Genomic DNA, 19,737 nt, shown 5'->3' on the forward strand with positions numbered 1-19,737 from the left:
AAATGAGGCAGGCCCCAAATGAGACATCAGATGAGCAGGAAAACAGCTGCACTCCCACTTCCCAAGCGAAAACTGACAGAACTGCAAGCTCAGCGAGCCAAGCCAGCAGCAACACTCAACACATGGTGCAGAGAGGGCAGCTGAGGTAAGCTGCCCCTCAGACAGAGCAGGATTCCTGGGTGATCCCAGTTTCACCGCGACTGTCATGCTTATACCATGCAACCACAGAGCAAGTTTACAGGCAAGAGGACCCAAGCATGGGGGACGGCCACACAGAGTCCAACGCACCGTCTGGTAAGTGATGACGAGCTGGATGACTGGCAGGGCATAAAACACTGCAATGGTGATGATGTTCCTGCAGAGGGGAGACAGCAGCAGTAGTTACACACACCAGAACAACTGGTGCACACCCAGGACAGAGCCCCACGGTGCTTGTGGGGGAACGTGTACACCTCGGTGCCTCAGGGCACAGACCCTGCTCTCCCAGCCAGAACTTTACGCCTCTGGTTTTGATCTCCTGCAGGAGAAGAGCAAACGTGCCCGTGCAAACAGGAGGCAAATGATAAAGGCACAAGAAAAGCCAGGATGTGGACCAGAAGTTCATGTGTTCGAGTGCCAATTTCTCCCCTTGACCAGTATGTTCCAGCACACTGGCTGTTACCACACTTTAAAGCACTGATGCAAACGAGAATCCATTGCCAGGATCCTGTGTGTACTGGTCCAGAAATATCCTTATTTGAGGTATGTGGGATCTGCAGTTACTGGCTGGAAGAGGGTCAGAACATGTAAGAGGACAGCTCAGAGAATGTCCTTGGGTCTAAAGTGTGGTTCAGTCTCCACAACCAGAAACTGGGTCCAGAGCTTGGGCCTTACTAGTTTGTCTTCTCCTTACCAGAAATAGATTTTGTATTTTTTGCTGACAATCCTTCGGTCCTTCCTGGACAAGTCTGATAGATAGAGGAACACCTAAAACATTAGCGGGTGGGGAAAGAGGGAAGAAATCAGAAAAGAACTAATGAAGACTACAGAAGCCAGTAGAATATCTTGATGTATTCTGACAATATGCAGCTTGGTGAGGTTGGGGGGGGCGGGATGTTGGGTTGGTTTGTTTGTTTTTTAGCACAGCAAGCTCGCTGTGTCCCTTCATTCTATGGGGAATGAGTTCTGCAAAACCCTGCAACCTCCAGGAATGGCTCTGACCACAGGGAGCAGTGCAGGGTGACAAAAGGAGGCAGTTCGAGTGCTGCTGGCTTAAAGCCCCTCTGTACATCCGCTGCAGTCACACTACTCATACCAGGTAACTACCTACTATTGCACATTATTTTCTCCCTATGCTGCCCCACCTCCTTGGGCTTTCTGGGGCACTCTGGGCTTCCTCCTCCTTTGTCAAGAGTCCCCAATACACTCTGATTTTCCGTATTAAATCACTCATTTCAGCAGCACACTTAGCACAGCAGGAAAACTTTCTAGACTCTGAAAAAGCACTAAAAAGCACATTTGGCTTTATTTGATTAAATCCACCCAAAAGGGAACCAGAAACTTAAAAACCCTGGCAAGTGACTAGTGCTGGTCCTGGCCCAGATGTGTCCATAGCCCAGCATCATGGCCACAGCTGCAACACCAGCCATACCTTAGTGCGGATGACGTTCTTATCACTTTCGATTTCTGGCATGGTGTCAAAGTCGCTCTCCTCCTCCACCGAGCTGTCTGTGTCAGAGCCAGCTGCTGGCCCATAGGCAGGGGAAGACAACTGCTGTCCACCACTGGAGCTTGATTCGTCTGGAGCAGAGCAGGGAGAAGGAAGCAGGCAGGGTAAAGGCTAAATCCCTCTATCCACAGCAACAAGAAAGCTGCCCCAAATATCAGCAGCAATCTGCTGGAACAAGTTGATACGGCCATTTCAGGGGACAAGTTTTTACATGGTCACAAACCTTCCTAAAAGTCTCAGATATCAGCTAAGAGCACTTTCAAGGACCATCTTCTCCTCCTCTGCAGCATTTTGGTTTTCCCCCTGCTTTTATTCACTTACTTTTCATCTCTAACTTTTTCTATTCTTTACTAGCCTGGGCTCTGAAATCTGGAAGTCTGAGACAAGCCAGAAAGCTCTAGTGGAAGCAGCAGACTGTTCAGGGGTCAGAAACAGGCTGACCTATTTAATTTCCAGATTTTATATAAGCTTCATATATAAGCTTTGTTTTACAATATTTTTACAAAAAGACAAAGAGGAAGAAAGTAAATTTTTCAAAGCAAGCAGAGCATCAGCTTTGCTCCCATTGCAGGCATAGTATCGGTCACCTGCAGGTCAGCAGGACCTGCCTGTACTTCCCACCAGCTGGCCAAGCTCCCAGCCAGACCATTGCCCATACAGGCATGAGCAGAACACAAGTTTCTTCCTCATTTCCCAAATGCTTTTAAAGCATTTCCTTGAGAATTGTGGGAAAGAGTGGGGTCGTGCTGAAGCCCTCAACTCTATTCCAGGACTTAACTCCTCATGATTTTTTTCCGGACCTCATGAAATATCCATTCTGTGTCTCTTCATCAGGTATTCAGACATATCACACCTTCACAATCCAACAACTGGGTGACACCTGGAGTGTCAGGGCTGTCTTTAACACTACAGTGAGCAAATGCATCCTGAGAAGGGACCAAAAATTACAAAGGTGCTCTCCTCTCTCATCTGAGCAGCTGCCTCACACTGCCCTGGACCTGCACCGCATCACCTTGCTCTTGGGTCCCCAAGCTGCCAAATTCAAGGCTTATACCCCAAAAATCCACAGCACTGAGTTGTTCAATACCAGTCCCTCCACAGGGGGGAAAATAGTTGTAAGAAGACTGAAAAATACTCTGGCAAAGGCAGGCATTTCCCATCATCTCAGATTCACAGGACCCTTGGGAGGTGTTTTTTTCTCCTCTGCTGCCAGCATGACATTATTTGTCCCCTAATGAAACCTCTGGACTGCAAGAGGCTCTAATCCTGTCTTGCCTTGTGGCAGACAATCCTTCAGCCTTCCAGTGAAAGGCATGCTTTGGTCTAAAGGCAGGCTTGATGAGCTAATTACAGACTCCGAAGAAGCTTTCTTGGAAGGGACCTTTGTCAATCCCTAGTCAACCTCCTGCTTGAAGCAGCACTGTCATCAACACTTATCAGATGAATGTGGCTTCCTCTGGCTGAGACTTGACCATTTCCAAGGACATAAACTCTCTGGGCACCTCTTCCAAGGATTTGCCACCTTTTTGGTGTTTGTTTGTGGGGTTTTTTTGTTTGTTTGTTTTTCTCTAAAGTGCAACCTGAACCTCTCAAGCTGCATTTTTTTTTTTTTTCCCAAGTAGTTGCAATCTGCTACTAAAGCAGCTTGCAGCTTTATTCCCTTCTGGCTTTAAAGCACCTTAAAATGCCTTCCCCTGCCCCAGGTAGAGCCCTCCCCATGCCCCCAGTTCTGTAAGACACTGTACCGATAGCACCGTAGCTGCTTCCCTCAGGGGTGCTGGCTGTGATGGGGTGCGAAGACGTCATAGTCCCAGATCCTGCGATGGAAACAGACCCAAAAGGACAGTTAGTTTCATGTCAGTGCTTTGAAACATATCTTCAAGGTGAGTACAAACAGCTTGAAGAGATGGAGGGGCTTGGGAAAAGCAGCATTTCTCCAAACAGATGGCAGTCCCCCTCTAGAGCATACTGTCCAAAAGAGAAACCCTTGCTCTGCAGGGTGAAGCAAGCCCATTCCCTTCAGCCTCCCCACACAGGCCACCAGTTTGACTCACAAAAGCATGAGTCCCCCTCCAGCACACTGTAGGGATCACATTATGGGGCTGCAAGGCTCAGCAAATTCTAGAGCAAGTCTCACAATATTCAGAGCACCCTTCTGAATTTCTAATTCTTCTCCTTCCCCTCCTCATGCATTGAGGTATTCAAATATTGCTACCTCCAGTTATCCCAGGAAGAGTCACAGACAACCTATGGCAAGACAGCTGCTACATAGTTTTAACCAAGCAAGGAGAAAGCAAAAAATGTTCCATGCAAAAAGTGGTCATGATCTTGTGCTGATGACAAGAGGGCTGGGAAGTCCCTGCCTCCCACCCACACATCTGAACCAAGAAGGGCTGCACTGCCCAGTCAGGTTGCACTGGGACTTCCCCTTCCTGCCTCCACGTTCCCTCTTTTTGCCTCCATGGTGGGGCTCAGCTGCTGGCAGCAGGCAAACATGTCAGGAAACACAGCCTGCTGCATCCCCTCACTGAGGGCCAAACACCCATCTCCCCAAAAGGGAGGGAAGCAAGAGCAGCAGGAACAGGACCATGTCTTCCAGTGATGGCAGAGATACAGGTCCAGCTGCTTGTAAAGCTTCACCCTTGCAACACCGTGTGGCCAGTCAGCAAAAGGGACACAGGACAGTACTTAAAGCCAAGCAACCTTACTGCAGCCTGGTAATGTCCTGGTTTCCCAGGCTGCATCTCTGGCTTCCCAGTACCTGATCTGTCTCAAATTGACAGGCACAGGCAGACTCCTCTTTCCAGCCGGCAATTCTGGGCACTTCTGTAACACCTTGTGTAGGTTTTTATACCTTTTCCATTAGCCACAATATGTAAAGAGCCCCAAAACGTTTCCCTGTCTGAGCCCAATTGCTAGGCAAGGGAGCACCCATACAGTAATGACATTTAATGTTTCAAGTCAAAATTACTGCTTTCCTTTGACACGTTCACTGTCTTTGTTGGGCTGTGGGCTAAGACTTGTTCTCCATTTCAGCTTCTCTACCCTCCTGCCCCATCCTTCTAATAGGGCAACAAACAGCTCAGAGGAGCATCAGAAGTGGACACCATCAGCTCTATCCTGTCTGAAACCAGGACACCATCACATGGACTGAGCACCAGAGGGAAGGCTCTGGCACACCACAGCCCCCCACATGACACCACTTCAGCCTTGAGCTGGAATTAGCAGGATGTTGTTGTAGGTTGCTGCAGGAGCAAGATCTACCTTCTACTCATCACCCGCTGTGCAACCCTCCCACTCTCATGGCAGTTTTTTCCTGTTGCTTCAAAGTCATTTGGAAATGCAGATCGCTGGGAAGAGAGTGAAAGAATCATTTCCCCATGTTCATGACACCAAGGCACACACACACTTCCTACTCCCGTCAGTCCTGTCCCATAGGGATGCCCTCTCCTTATTTTAGACCAGCCTTTATTCTCTCAAGTGACCTGTCAACATTCTTTCCCAAATAACCAAGGGAAGATTTAAATCTGGACCAAGCAGGGACACCAGGGAGAAGAGGCACTCTGTCCTGTCTCTAACAGCTGCTTCAGACCCACTGAAGTAGCTCACCCACTAATTTCAGTCCCACTTCCCAGTGTGTGAGTGAGTGAAAGTAAATGTACAGCACTAGGTGTGGTTTCACGAGCTATTGCTTCCACCAGATAGTGATGATGTAGAACATGATGTGTCCCACAGGATTAAAAAAAAGTTAACCACAGAAGCTAGGCATAAGATGGGTGACAGGAGCAGAGTGGCACATGGCATTGCAGGATATTCAAAGACAACGGGCAGAGACTGATGGCTCAGCACCTCCATTCACGCTTTTTTGGTGAGGAAGGGGAAAGGAAAGGGGAGCAATGGAGAAGGTGAGACCCAGGGGTACTTTGGAGGAAGGGAAATTCCAGTGGGTGGGAAGAGGAAAAAAAACTGAGAGAAAGTCAGCATGCCCTGGGTGATCTGGAGGACAGGGAAGACTCTAAGTTATGATTTTATAGGCAGTCAGACACACACCCTGAAGAGACACAATAGAGAAAGAAACAGCACGCGGGTAGGACATGGCTCCTCCCCAGAGGAAAGGACATGGCTGTGACGTGCACGCAAAGGTGGCATAGAGTACGAGGGAGAGGACAGGTCACAGAAGGGGCACGTGCCTCTGGGAGGAAATTTGTAAACTGTGAATGAACTGCGCTCCTCTGTCCTTCCACAGGGATGCTATGCTGTTCAGCAACCTTCCCTGCCCAGGAACCCAGTCCTCTGCCCTCTAGATCTGTGCTAAGCACAGCATCTGTGCCCTGAAGCTTCTCTGGCAACTTCCCAAGCACCAGAATTTAACTTCCACCTCTCACCAGGGCAGCTTGGAAAGCAGGTTCTTAACTGCCTTCAGCACTTGCACCCTCAGCTGCAGCACCAGCAGCACTCCCTAGGGCTTCCGGTCTCACCTGGCTGAGATTGTGCCTCCTTGCCTTAGACAGTCATCCCTTGTTACCAGCCTGGAGCTCTTCCAGGGCCTCTGCCAGGTCCCTTCAGCTTTCCCAAACTCCCAGACACACAGGCCCTTCCCATTTATCCACTGCCTTAAGACCTACTGTTGTCTCACAGCAGGATCCATCCCAAATAACTTAAATTTAGAATATTTTTAAGCGCTTTTTTTTTTTTTTTTTTTACAGTCTCCTGACCATTTGGTTGTAAAGAAAACCTTTCACACACATTCCACATACAGGGATGCCTGTGTGGATCTCTGTGGCTGAAGAAGCCACTCCTGAGAAGCCAAATGCCCCCAGGTCTTCAACAGAAATATTAACTCAAGTAATGCCAGGTCAGAGTGAAGTTCCAGTGGTGATCCTTTAAGCACAGCTCAGTTATACTAGTACGCTTTTCTGGTGGTACGGAGCAGACCAGAGAGACTAAAGAAGCTGGGGATTACAAAAAAGGGAACACACCAAGAACCTTTCAATGCTGCCAAAACATAGTGTCCTCCCTTTCCCCAGGAGATGATGATGCCTTTATCCTCAGACCAACACTTTGAACTACTTTGCCGGCACTAAATATTTAAACAAAATGAAACTGCCAGGCTCCCACATTTCTACAGAAAGCAGAAAATCCCAGTGCCCTCCCCATCCACATGACAAAAATCTCCATCTTTCACTGGTAGCCTCTTAGATGCAGCTATGTTTTTATAACAAAAAAATCTGCAGTATGCCAAACTGTGGGTGCAGCATAAAGTAAACTGAATCCAATACCAAAGTAAATAACACAAACACCACTACCTAACTGTATTAGTCATTCATTCACTTGGTTGTCTGCAACTCCCAGTTAAAAACAAATTAAAATTAAAAAATTAGAGAACCCATGCTTAAACTAGGTAGAGGAAATCTTAAAGCATAAGAGCTGACAAACTCAAAGTGCCTTGTTTAGAAATGAACAGACCTGGCATCAGTAAGATTAGCCTGTAGCCAGGTCTAACCAAGGCTTGCCCTTCCTCCACCCCTCTAAAAGCCAGCTCCTCAGGGCAGGGGTCAAGACCAGGTTCAGGGGAGCTCGCTTCCAACACTCTCTCTTGTGAGAGCAGAGAGGAAGCTCTAACATCTTTCATCAGCACCAGAGACTATGTGGTACATGTACAGGGAAGCAGGCTTGAAGGGACAGAGGTGTTTGACTGACAGCCTGTCCCTTGCCTGGGACCTGTGCTGTTCACATAAAGCTGTCACACAACAGAAGAGAGACCTTACCATCCTCAGGACTCAATCTCCCAGCCAAAGCCTTCCTCCGAACCCTGAAAAAGAACAGGCAGCACTCAGGAGATAGCCAAACAACCCCATCACCTGCCAGCCATGGCAGTATTGTCTAGGACACCAACAGGTAAACATGGTCCAAGCCCTAAAAAACAAGCAAACAAAAACTCAACAAAAAGAAATAGACAAACAAAATACTGTTTGGACTAGGCATGGCTCAGCCATGACTGCTTGCTGTCCACATCTGATTTCCAAAGCAACAGAGGTATTTTTTTACCCCCCTCAATTATCTACCAGCGGCAGGACAACCAGTTACATGACCATCCCATCCTGCACTGCGTGTTGGGAGAGAATCTCAGACCACTTTCCCAAACCAAACTCCCCTGCTCAGGGGACCAAGCACATAAGAATCTACTGAAAGGGCAGCAGGAGCTAGAGGCACGCATCAGCATGATGCTTAAGAAGCCAATACCACCTTCTTCAATGTAGGTGCCACACTGGGGAGGGTAATTAAAAAACATGCTCACAACAAAGCAAAAATAACAGCAAAAAAGAGCATGCTCACACACACTTAAGTAAATTAATTAAATTGTTCATTGATGTGTCTTGAAGTTAAGCCATACTCCCATCTTGAAATTGTTTTGTTTCAGAGCACGAAGCTTTTAAAGATCCCCTCTTCTGAAGCTGCTGAAAACTCAGTCACATTCAGTCTGAAGAGCTGGCCGATAAGTGTGGTTCCCACAAAACCAACCTGCTCTTTGCTGAAAGCTTTATATGGCTCTTCTCATGATGACCTTTGCCCAGTAGGGCAGGAAAGAGTATGGAAGGGGTCCTCCCTACTCTCAAGCCTCTGCAGTTCGGACAAGGATTTGCTTAACCATTGTCACAGCCTACACAGGCAGCAGTGACGGATCCCAACAAACTCCACCATCCCCGGCACCTTAAGAGCACCTGCCCACTGCCCCACCAAGGCTCTCATCCTCTGCTAGCAGTTACCTGCTCTGCAGGAGCAAATCTTACTTCCATTTTAGGATGCTGTCCCTTTTCCTGCCCCTCCAGTCCTGCTCTCACTCAAGGAGACTTCAAGATCACCTCCAGTGAGCATCAGGAGACTGTGGGGCGACTGGGAAAAGTTTTGCTTCCCCACCCCTCCAATAGCAACTTGTCATGGTAGCTGTGCCCAAATTCACCTCAGATGCAGATTTTCCCCTCAACACAAGCCCAGACATCAAGGTCTGGGGCAGGGGAGGCAGGTCAGGAAGAAAACCAGCACTTTCAGGACTCCAAGGCCCTGTTTGGGTCACTGCCACTTACTGCAGTACTTGGGCCAGATCTGTGGGAAGTACCTTTGTTCTCTGATGCTTTGACACCCCATATCTCAGACTGGCACCATCACAATTCTCACCTGCCACCCAGTGTCCTCATATAAGGGAACCCAGGGTGGGGTACTACAAATGCTAGAGTGTAGAGCCTTAGGTTTTTATCATTGCCATGATCTCCACAGCAGAGGAAGAAATGTTTTCTGGCTCATGGTCAGTAGGAGCCCACTGAGCAGTCATGGACTTGTTTGGCTTCTCTGTTCAGAGCCCCGTTTGCCCTGACTTCACTGCAGGGCATCTCTGAGGATGAAGGGAAACAGAAAGGCTGTTCTTCTAAAACCCATCAGCTCACCTGATGTAGTGCACAAAAGCAACCACCACTGAGCCCAGGTAGAAGGAGAGGAAACTCAGGAAGCTGAAGAACATGGCCTGGACATAAACAGACTCTGAAGAAAGAAGACACCAGTCAGCTCACAGAGCAGGGACAGCCCCTCTCAGAGCCAGCGCTCCTGTTCTGCTCTTCCCAATACCACTTGGTGACAATGCCCAGCCCCCAAACAGTCCTTCCAGACACATCCACTTTCTTCAAGAGGAATTGCCAGAACGTGTTGCAAGGTATCCCTCTTTCTTCACCCCCAGTGCTAGCTGGTGTGCCCATGACACCACCCTGTGCCTCATAACATCTCCTGGAAGGGAGTAGGGCTGCAATGGTTTTGACCCTCTTCTGGTGTTTTCTGCACCATCCCATCAGAGGGCTGCCAGCCCAGCCATACCCTCCTACGCAGAACTGTCAAGTCCCCCATAAAGCTGCGTGGCTCTGTACAAAGACACTGACTTTTAATAGAGGGCACAATCGTCACTTGAAGGTTCTTCGTCCGCTGCAGGTTCCAGGTACGGTTGACATTCCCTGTGAGATGCAAAGTGTACAAAAATGTAAAAACAATCAAACATTAATGATCACTGGCCCTTATCTCAGTTCTCTACACTTGCAAAAACACCAGGGTCTGGCTTTTCACCAAAATCTGTGCATAGTTTTGCTCTAAACTTTTCCCAGACTTGTCAATGTACATCCTTCTCCACCTTTCCCCCCGCTCCCCTCAATCCACAGCCTTTTTTTCAGACTAGAAATCCCTGCTTGAGTCTTCCATACACTGATGAAGTCTGGATGCCTGAATCCCATAGGCCTCATCTCCTATTCGTCTAGTCCCCAAAGGGCACTTGCTTCCCTACAAACAGTGGGACACCATTTTTGCCTTTGGCCAAAACTCTGCTGCCAAAACACTTCTGTGCAGGATGCCATACTAGTGACCTGTTATGTTTCAGCAGGGCTTAGCACACCCTGCCAGTACAGCTCTGCTGACAGCTTTAGGATAAGAGAAAGACACCTGGAAGGTGATGATTCTTTTGTAGGGTGGGAATTGGGGGAGCCCAGTACCTCTGTTGGCTGCAGTCTTGCTTCTCCTACAGGGAAGAAGCCATCCAGCTTTGAGGATAGGAATGTCCCTGCTCTGAAATGGGGTCCAGCTTGTCATGGGGACAGCTGCACCCCCAATCCACTTTCACCCACCACATGAGTGGTGGAGGCTTTGCTTTTACCGCTACTCAGGAGGTGGACACTTTTCTGACTGGGAAAGGTACTAGAACAATTCTCTTGTAAAATCATTCCCAAAAAATTACTATTTCTTCCTGCTCCCCCAGGTCAGGAGGCTGTCATAGATCCCAAAATAACAGCTGGAGAAGGTGCTCTCTGCAGGAACTGCCATGTGGGCCTCCATGTAGTCAGGAGGGAAAAAAAAAAAACAAAAAGCTGTAAGCAGCACTGCTTGGGTATCTCCAGTACCTCCCAAGACACCAGTGACTCCTCAGAAGAGCACATAATGTAGTGTTGTAGTCCAGCCAGGTGCTGTACCAGCCAGCCACTTCCAGGGTTGATCAAGAATTTTAACGTACTCAACAATATTAAGTTTATACTTCACTCTTCCTCACAGCTACCTGGATAAGATATATGACCATCTCATGTCATCCCACAGGAAGGTCCCCAAGGACTCCTGCTGCTCCTGCTCTGCCACCTGGATGCAGCAACCAAATCTGCCTCCTAGCACAACTTACCATGAATGGAGGAAGGCACAGAACCCCCACAGGCATAATCCTCTGGCTTGATGACGAACACAACGAAGAACTGCTCACCTGGGAAGTCCTTTCTCTTTATAGGAGGACAGAAGAAGACAGAATCCATGAGAAGTGAAGCAGTCTCTCCCTCCAATGCAAAACAGAGGTGATGATCTCCACAGGGCCAGAGATCAGGTTTTAGTTGCTACACAGGCACCAGCCTTACAGAGACCTGCCTGTTCTGGACAGAGCTTGGCTTCTAGGGTTGCTCCCTGCATCCTTGCTGACAATAAGTTGACTGAGTTTACCAGCATGCAGTAGAGCAGTGCCCCAGTACAAGCAAACCAATGCTAATGCATTTAATTAGCGCAAACATTCTACCTAAGCTTTGTTCATTATAAAGTCCTAGTACCACATCGGCGTTAGAAGAGCCAAGGTTCAAACATAAGAGACCTGGCTGCAGCTACTCTGATCTAGAACCTCAGCACCTAAGACATAGCACACCTACCCAGCAAACATAAGCAAGGTTTTTTAGTAAAAGGTAATCTCTTCTACTTATATCAGCTGATCTAATAAAAACAAAGGAACAGAGCCATACCAGAATCAACTAAATAAAACTAGGGATGCATAAGACAAGCCACTGAAGAAAAAAAAACCAAAACACCAAACACAAACCCACCCACAACACCGGGACAAAAAAACATCAGTCTCTCACCTGCACTGTTATAGCTGCCTGCTTTGTCATAGACTGGTAAACACCATTGAACTCCACGTTATGGTCCAGGTCATACACTGGGCACTAAAACAGACACAACTAAGGGTTAAACCAGGCACAAAATCCAAACTAATTTTGTAGGGAGCCTGCAGAAGAACAGACAGTGCAGAGCAACAGAAAAAGGCCCCGCTTGGGTAGACAAGAGGGAACAAAACAACAAAAACCCATTGAGAAGTCAGAAAAGCTGCTCTGAAGACTCCAATTGCCACCTGCACTCACTGATCTCAGCATTCTCACAAAAGGTCTGCAGTTTAATCCCAGAAGAGGATTCAGCCAGATTGATCACCCACAGGGCAGTGCATACACTCAGCTGTACATTGGCTGCGTCACATGCTTTACAGTCTGTACTATATGCTAAGTCCTTGCCCTCATCTTACTCTTTCCCACTCCTCTTAGTACCCGACAGGTTGAAAATCACCTGCCACAGTCCCCCTTCCTGCCCTTCTACCATTCAAACACAGGGCAGGAGTTGATGTTACCCACTTCTCTCCTTAGCCCAGGTATTAAAGGCAACTGACAGGACTTCAGAGGCAGCAGCCAAGGCATCTTGCACCTCTGCCACCATCTTGCTGCTCCCACACTGCAGGTCCCTGCATCATTCAGGGAGGTGGGAAAGGAGGATAAATATGGGGCTATTTCCCAGCTGCATGCAACAGCCAACCTCCATAGCAGGGAACGGCTGTTCTCCCCTTCCCAGGAAAGGGAACGAGTAATTGCATTGAGAGGAAATCGAATTGGAAAGGAGGAGAGACCTCCTGTCTAGAGATCAGGTGCTCCCTATGCTGCCTTGAGTCAGGGGAGAGTCAAGAGGACAGCACTGTCCCCTCCCTCAGCCACCAGCATCCCGTCCAACACCACTCCACAGAGAGACAGACCCATGTCACAAGGCAGCAGGGTATGAAACCTCACAAGGGGAACATAACAAATACCCTGTGGGCAGGCTGGAGAGGAACAGCTTGTTCACCTGTTTGCAACAAAAATCTCTGTATGAGCTGCTTGAACTCAGCACTTCTGTCTTTGCCTCCTTCCTGCAAGATTTTCATTCCTCTTTCAGGGGCTTCCTTCAACACTGCCACACTAGGGTGAAGCCCTAGGGCTTTTCTCTCTGTTGAGAGCGGGACACAGAGCTCCAGCAGGCAGCCCCTTACCCTTCTCTGCTCAGACTTACCACAATATCCTGGACAGAGACAACCGAGCATGGGTAGACTGCATCAGACACCACTTTAATAATGACTGAATCGACATCCTGAGGAAACTTGTACAGAAAATACTGAGGAGAAAACAAAGTACTGAGAGTTACGGTCCAGAAATCACCTCTGCCAGTAGCTTCAAAGCCTCCCTAAGGTGCCCACACAGCCCAAGCTTGGCTTTGGGGTTGGGTGTGGAAGGCTTTCACAAAAATTCAGATTTCAAATATTAGGACCTCATACTACAGAAGAGCAGATTAAATATGTACAGACAACTCTTCCCCTTGCACAGCATACTGTTAGACACAGATGTCTTCAGCATGCAAGATACAGAACAGCTTCTGCTCCCTTTAAGCTTTTTTTCACCTGATCAAGCTATAGCAACTTCATTTTATACCCTGCTCCATTTTATGTTGCTATGAGCAATTTCCAGATGTTTCCATACTGTTGGCTGTATTTACATATGGAACATATCATGGAGTTTTCAGATGGGTTGCCTCAAAGACAGACTATGGAAAGTATTAGGTCAAATGGTTGAAACTCTGTCAAGAGTTTCATAAATAAATGCCCAATAATAGTTGTAGGGTTTAGTGGTTTTTTTGGCTTTGTTTGGTTTTGAGGGCAAAGGATAATGGTGGTTTTCACTTCTCACTTCAGCTTTGAAAATAATTCAGCTGTAGCTCTGAAAAAAACTGGGAGAGGCTAAATCTGCCAATAATCCTAGTTTTCCTCTGGGGGCAAGGAATGGCGTTTCTTGTGCCTCCGTGCTTTGAGCAGGCCCATAGGACAGTCTGTGGGGTCAGGAAATGCCCTTCCCTGTCCCAGCATGGGCCATTTCAGATTTGGACAAAAGATGTCCCAGGCAACATCATTATTTGCGTATTTTTCCAGTAACAGTTGTACTACACCAGCCAGCTGCTGGAGAAGGGGGGTTTCTGTGCCTGCCCCAGCAGGCAGGCTTGTTGCAAGGGCTCCCATCATCCCGCTTGGAGCCCAGACCCTGGGAGCTCAGGCTCACAGTCAGCGCTACCACGAGGGGTTGATGGGCACCTCAGCTCCCCTCAGAGGGGTCCCAAGGCTGAGGACAGCCACCAGCCACCTTCCTCCCTTCCTTATGGTCACCTGGCAGCGCTGCCGCTGCCCTGAGGCATGCACAGTCCGTGGGGAGGGAAATTACTGAAGCTCCTACTCCAAAACCCATAACCTGAGACATTCCCAACTGTCAAGCTCACTTTATGTCACATAAACCTTAGTGCTTAGCAAGGGCCAGTCGTTTCCGATTTCCCTTTCCCCATCCCCTTGCCAGGAAGTAGGACCCCCAACTGGAAAGGCAAGAGTAAATAAGAAATCACTCAGGCTTTTTCCAAGTTTGCCCATTTCTACTGAAGCATTTATTCCCCCCACCCCACTCCAGGCAGAGTCCCTTCACTGCTGCGGGAGCACTGGCTCCAACCTCAAGTCCTTACAAACTGAAAACTCACCAAGCTGGTTTCTTCAGCAGAGCACGTGTTTTACCTCCACCAAGCAAGGACACTGGCGGTCTGAGCTCCTTGGTCTCCCAGGTGCACTACCCTTGGAAAGCTTTAGGTCCTTGGGGAAGTCACCCATGAGGGCCCTTCTATAATTTTCTTTTATAAGTCACACTTATACCAGAGTACAGAATTAACACAAGGGGCATTAAGACCTACAGTTCTCTCCTGCACAGAGTGGTATAAGAAAAATCCAGGCAACACTCCTGACCTATACGAGCATATCTAATTTCTCCTTCTGCCCTCAGGCACGAGCTGGGTTCTGCACAACTACTCCTTCAGTTGTTACGCTTGTCTTTTTCCAGTCTGAGGGCTATTCCAACACTCATCTAGATTTTAAATTGTCTTTTTCTTCCCTGCACAGACTACTTAATAGTTTGGTTTACAAAAACTTCAGCATTATACCAATTAAGAATCACTCATCATCTACTCTCTACATCTGGCCTTTAATTAAAAGTCACCAATCTCCTATTATTAGTTGTGACAAATAGCAGACCAAAGTCACAAAATTAATTCCAGGCCAGTTCCTAAACAGTCTAAGTTCAGATTACAAGATCCTAAGTATGAGGGGGTTTGTAAAGAGCCACTCCCATTCCCTGTGCTTCTGTAGTATAAAATATTGCATGTATCTGCAAACCAGCTTAAGATATTTGACAGCAAAAAAGATTAGCTGTGATGCCTGGTAATAGGAAACCTAAAATTAAGTAGTATAACTAACAGTGATAGCAACAGCAAAAACGGAGTACCAGACAGCCTGGGTAAACTGCATACTTTCGCAGCTCTGCAAGCTTCTGTATCACTATAGTTACTGCCAACAGCATTTTCATTCAAGAGAGGACTTGTAGTATCTGCAGAGCTCTAAACAAGGCTGCTCAGCTGGATGTGTACATGTGTGCTCTCTTCTGAACTAATAACCAGACTTATCAGGCATTTCATTTATCACCTCACAACTTGACTTGCTGCCCCAAGCAAGGAATAGCAGTCTGAGTTCTGCTGTACCTTTACAGCTTATTTATTTATGTACTTATTTTTCTCCAGTAAAGACTGCATCTTGGCTAGTCATGCCAGCACAATTAAGCCAATGCTGGCTGGAACAAGACATTGGGGCACACCATCTCACTTCCCATGAAGTGTAGCAGCCCAATGACCTCTGGACTTCTGCACATTTCTGGAATGTCCTGAACTGCAGACACCATTCATTTGCTCTGGTCATGGTTTTTGGTTCACTTAATTGCTTTGCAAGAGGACCCAAACATGCCCCTAGAGAGGCTGAGGCACTGCTACCTCTTCTCTATATCCACAGAAAATTCAACAGTAGGAAAGTTTCCCTGTATCCTAAGAGAGAAACAACCTAGTCATATAAGGCTTTTGCCATCTCTAACAAAGGATCACATCAACCATTTGGATGTGGTAAGACATACAAGCAACATCACACAGGACTCCTCCTTACCTGGGGCTGGGAAGGGCTGGCAGTGAAGTTAAAGGATTTGTTGGTCCTAGAAAAGAAATGCCAGAATGTTGAAGTCTAAAATTTTCAGAGTTGGAATACACACAGAGTACCTTTAGATTAAGCAAAAGAAAAAAATAATCTTTTTTTTTTCAGGAAGGAAAAGGAAAGACTAGGTAGATGGACCAAATCCCTGCATTACAGATACAAATGTATTCTCACATCCCAGCTTACTCAAGTTGGAAGTTCTTGAGCCTGGTGACTAGCAGCTCATATGCAATATTAAATGGTGCCATGGAAGAGACGTCCACAAATATAATCTGGTCAGAGCGTCCTGTCTCAGGTGTTGGCTCAGAAGGACAGAGGGTCCGACTCACTTCTTGGTAATTGTAGGTTCTCTGATAGCTACAACAGCCAGGGGAAGGAAGAAAGGGAAAATTGGATAGGGGAGAAAGAGAGTGTGCAATTAAAAAATTGTTCTGCAGTTCTAAGAATGACATAATTTTTCCCCTGCTTGCATAACTGAAATACTGATCTGAAAGGCCAAGACCATTCAGTCTTTTATTTAGAGCTGAAACTCCACCTCTGTTGCCTGTTGCACAAGGGACTGGCTATCCCCAGCATTTCACTTCCCTCAGGGCTGCCTGTGCCACCTGCAGATCCAGCACGTCTGCAATTTGCTGGAGGCAGAGAGCACGACAACAGCCCGGAACAGTCGCTGCTGTGACCATCCCCTGCATCAGGCAGGACACTGCAGGATACCTGCTGCCTGGTGCCGGGATTTCAGTCACAGGATGAAGCTTCGCATCTCAGATGGTCTAAGGTGCCTGCAAAGTCTCAGTACTTGCAGCCTAACTAGCTCTAAGGTTGCTGAAGGTACACAGCAGCATCAAGCATCACTTTCACAAAGAAAACACCCCCAAAACAACCACCACCCGCCAGAATAGACCCAGCTTATGTGTACCTGGGGTGAGAAAGAGAAGAGAGCCTATTCCCCAAACACACTGTAACCCAGCAGTTAGGCTGCTCTTTCGAGAGCTTCTTCAAATCCTGCTCCAAACTAAAGCCCAAGAACTACTTGCACGCATTGTAAGCGACTGTGGAAGTGACAAAAATGCTGTTTGGTAGATCCACTGACTAGTGACACAGGCAGATCCCCAGCAGATAAAGCCTCCTGGTACTCCACATACGTATCAGAACAAGAGCAGGCTGGCAAATAAGAGGTTACCTATCAAATCCTGGTCTTCCTACATTCAGCTGACAGTGAGCAAGCATGCTTTGCAACCAAGCCCTGCAGTCTACACAAGCAGCAAGACCTACCACCAGAGGATACAGCTGGCAGACCAGTGTGTTACAAGGAAGAGATTCCAGTACTTACAGGCCTCGAAAAATTAGTGGGACCTGCCACGACAGCACTCCCTTCTGTTGGCGAACTACGAACAGGACAGGATATTGGAGGTTCTCAGAGCTGCTGTTCACGTACACCCGCACTGCATCTACCTGTGGGAAGAGAAAGGAGAGTACAGATAGGTGTAAGCCGAAGGCAAAGAACAAGACAGCTCCAAATCTAGGTGGGAGAAGCCTATCCCCTTCCTCAGTCTGACCTAGATGCTGGCAATATCCACAGGGATATCAGCAGTGTTTGTCACCAGACTGGTTATTGAGATCCAAGTGCCTCCTTGCTGCTGCTCTAATCCAGACTCACAGCCCTGTCCCCAAGTCTGAGGTGACAGTCGGACAAGACACAGTGAACAAATGCAGCAGATGCAAGAGGAAGAAAGTTCCGTAGCTTCCACTTAACCAATTGGGAGCAACCTCAATAACTTCTGTTATAAAATTAAGAAAACACATATGCAACAGACAGCCCTCAGCTTACTATTTGCTCTGAGAAGCCATCAAGCAGTTTGTCTGCACCAAATGGAAATGGCAACATTTCTATTTGAAACCAACATGTCTTCAGCTCCCTTTCCAGAGCTGCACACATTGCTCAAGAAAACAGGGTATGAGAATGCGTAACTCAGAAGAGACAGTACACCTCAATTAGACGCCTTTTAATTGATGAAAGTGTATTAGGTATATAAGACATACACACTTTTAAGCCCACCACATCTTGAAAAATCAGAATGAACTCTCACTAGATCAGTGAAAGACTTTTCATCAATATCTCAACTTTATACCCTCCAAGAAGAGTAAATGTGGAAGCAGGTGCCACCTTCTGAAAAAACATACAGAGTTAACAAGATAGCAAGAGGGCAGCTACCTGAGATGGCAGCTTATGCTTACACCGAAGACACAGGGTTCAGAAACAGGACTTGCATCTGCAATCACAGGTCTAAAAGAAAATTTCCTATTTATTCTTGTTTAGCGATTCTAGGCTCACATGGGACTTTAGTTTACTGGCACAAAACACTTTCTTGAAAGCCATCATCATTATCAGCTTTCCTGCCATCATCACCATAATACAGAGGCTACAGCCACCAATTCCTAAAAAATAAAGTCTTCAACAAAGCCATCATGAATAATTTAATTAAAAATCCCTTGAGATAGGAGGGCAAACACTGGAATCTTTTTCCATCGCCTTCTGGTTTCTAAACCTTTGTAATACTGTTTTGGTATGCCTTCCAGCTTTTCCTTCTGGCCACAAAAACTACATGTGCAATTTTGTTTCCCAAGTAAATTTCACCACAGGGTGCTAAAACCGAGTTAAGAAAGATAATCATCACAAAGCAAGACTCACAAATATCACCTGAAGGGTATCAACACAGTAGGCCACCATCACCAAACAGCACCGGAAGGTTACTCTGCGGCTTAGTTTTACTCTTAGTCCCTGTGGCTGCCCTGCTTGGCTGGGGGAGCCAAGCCAGCACACGTTGGTATAGCTGGGAAACGCAGGGACCGGGCTGAATAAGCTACTGCTTGTTTGTAGGCACTTGCTGTAGTCACTGTGACAAGAAATGTGGACCCAAATGAAGCAACATTGGAACTGAACAGGAAAACAAATCTAAGGAGCATGAAGACACAATGGTCAAGCCGGAGTCCCACACGTACATGGAGTTATTCTCCACCCATGGGAAAACCAACTACCATTGCAGAAAGGACACATTCCAGCTGCCTCTTCAGCAGGTTTTTGCCCATGAAACAGTTAAAGCAAGCCCACCTGCACAGGTGAAGTGATTTACACTGCCTCTAGTTGGACACCAGCCTGTGAACCCTCCAGGGCTCAGCACATCAGCACAGTGCAACGGGGAGCTCACATCAGACTCACAGCAAATAGTACTACTGCATTATGCATCCTCAACTACTCATAAATGCAAGCTAGATGTTGGGAAATTATCTTCTGCATTTTCTTCACGAATACAGAAACTATGTGGGTTATGCATATGTTGAAGATAGCCAGGTTTACTCTAAGTGTACAATTCATTTGTATTCATTGAAAGACTTAGAAAGTTGCATCTCTTCTTCTAAATTCTCAATTTAAGAAACGTAATGGCTGTTTGAAGTATATGCTAATGCTGAGCGGTATTTTAAAGAGTATTACTTTTACAGTTTGCCCAGGCTTTGGTGAAAGTGAAGGTTGCATATATGTGAGAGTGTCTCTTCTTTCAACCTCAGACCTTCCCTTTCAGCTAACTAAGTATTTTCAGTATTGATTCTAAGAGGAAAAACACATAAACTGAAATTCACAGACTGTTTACAAAAATTCAGGCAAAAGAAAAAACTTGCTCTGAGGTATCCTACAAAACACTAGAGCGCTGTGTCTTTGTGTCATAAAAAAAGCACAGCTTTTGATATCTATTATGTTACAGTAAGAATAATTCTAGGATTTAATCTTCAGCCCCTTGGAAATCACAGCTTTTCCCACTATTGCATTACAGCACATACACAGCAAGTC

At 46.9% G+C, this 19,737-nt stretch overlaps 1 protein-coding gene across 1 annotated transcript in view; it reads right to left on the bottom strand.

Moving 5' to 3' along the window:
- The window catches only part of SIDT1 (SID1 transmembrane family member 1), a gene marked incomplete at both ends in the record, with an annotated part of 47,120 nt that overhangs the window by 10,984 nt on the left and 16,399 nt on the right, over positions 1 to 19,737 (bottom strand). Inside the window, 13 exons of the mRNA XM_082014287.1 lie at positions 289 to 355; positions 893 to 966; positions 1,631 to 1,779; positions 3,454 to 3,525; positions 7,477 to 7,520; positions 9,151 to 9,244; positions 9,634 to 9,705; positions 10,908 to 11,001; positions 11,623 to 11,706; positions 12,851 to 12,952; positions 15,849 to 15,894; positions 16,080 to 16,250; positions 17,224 to 17,345. Of these exons, the coding sequence (XP_081870413.1) occupies positions 289 to 355; positions 893 to 966; positions 1,631 to 1,779; positions 3,454 to 3,525; positions 7,477 to 7,520; positions 9,151 to 9,244; positions 9,634 to 9,705; positions 10,908 to 11,001; positions 11,623 to 11,706; positions 12,851 to 12,952; positions 15,849 to 15,894; positions 16,080 to 16,250; positions 17,224 to 17,345 (1,191 nt within the window). The remainder of the gene's footprint in view (positions 1 to 288; positions 356 to 892; positions 967 to 1,630; positions 1,780 to 3,453; positions 3,526 to 7,476; positions 7,521 to 9,150; positions 9,245 to 9,633; positions 9,706 to 10,907; positions 11,002 to 11,622; positions 11,707 to 12,850; positions 12,953 to 15,848; positions 15,895 to 16,079; positions 16,251 to 17,223; positions 17,346 to 19,737) is intronic.

Source organism: Phaethon aethereus (genome assembly GCF_964289735.1).
Source record: "Phaethon aethereus genome assembly, chromosome: 1".
Taxonomy (NCBI): Eukaryota; Metazoa; Chordata; class Aves; order Phaethontiformes; family Phaethontidae; genus Phaethon; species Phaethon aethereus.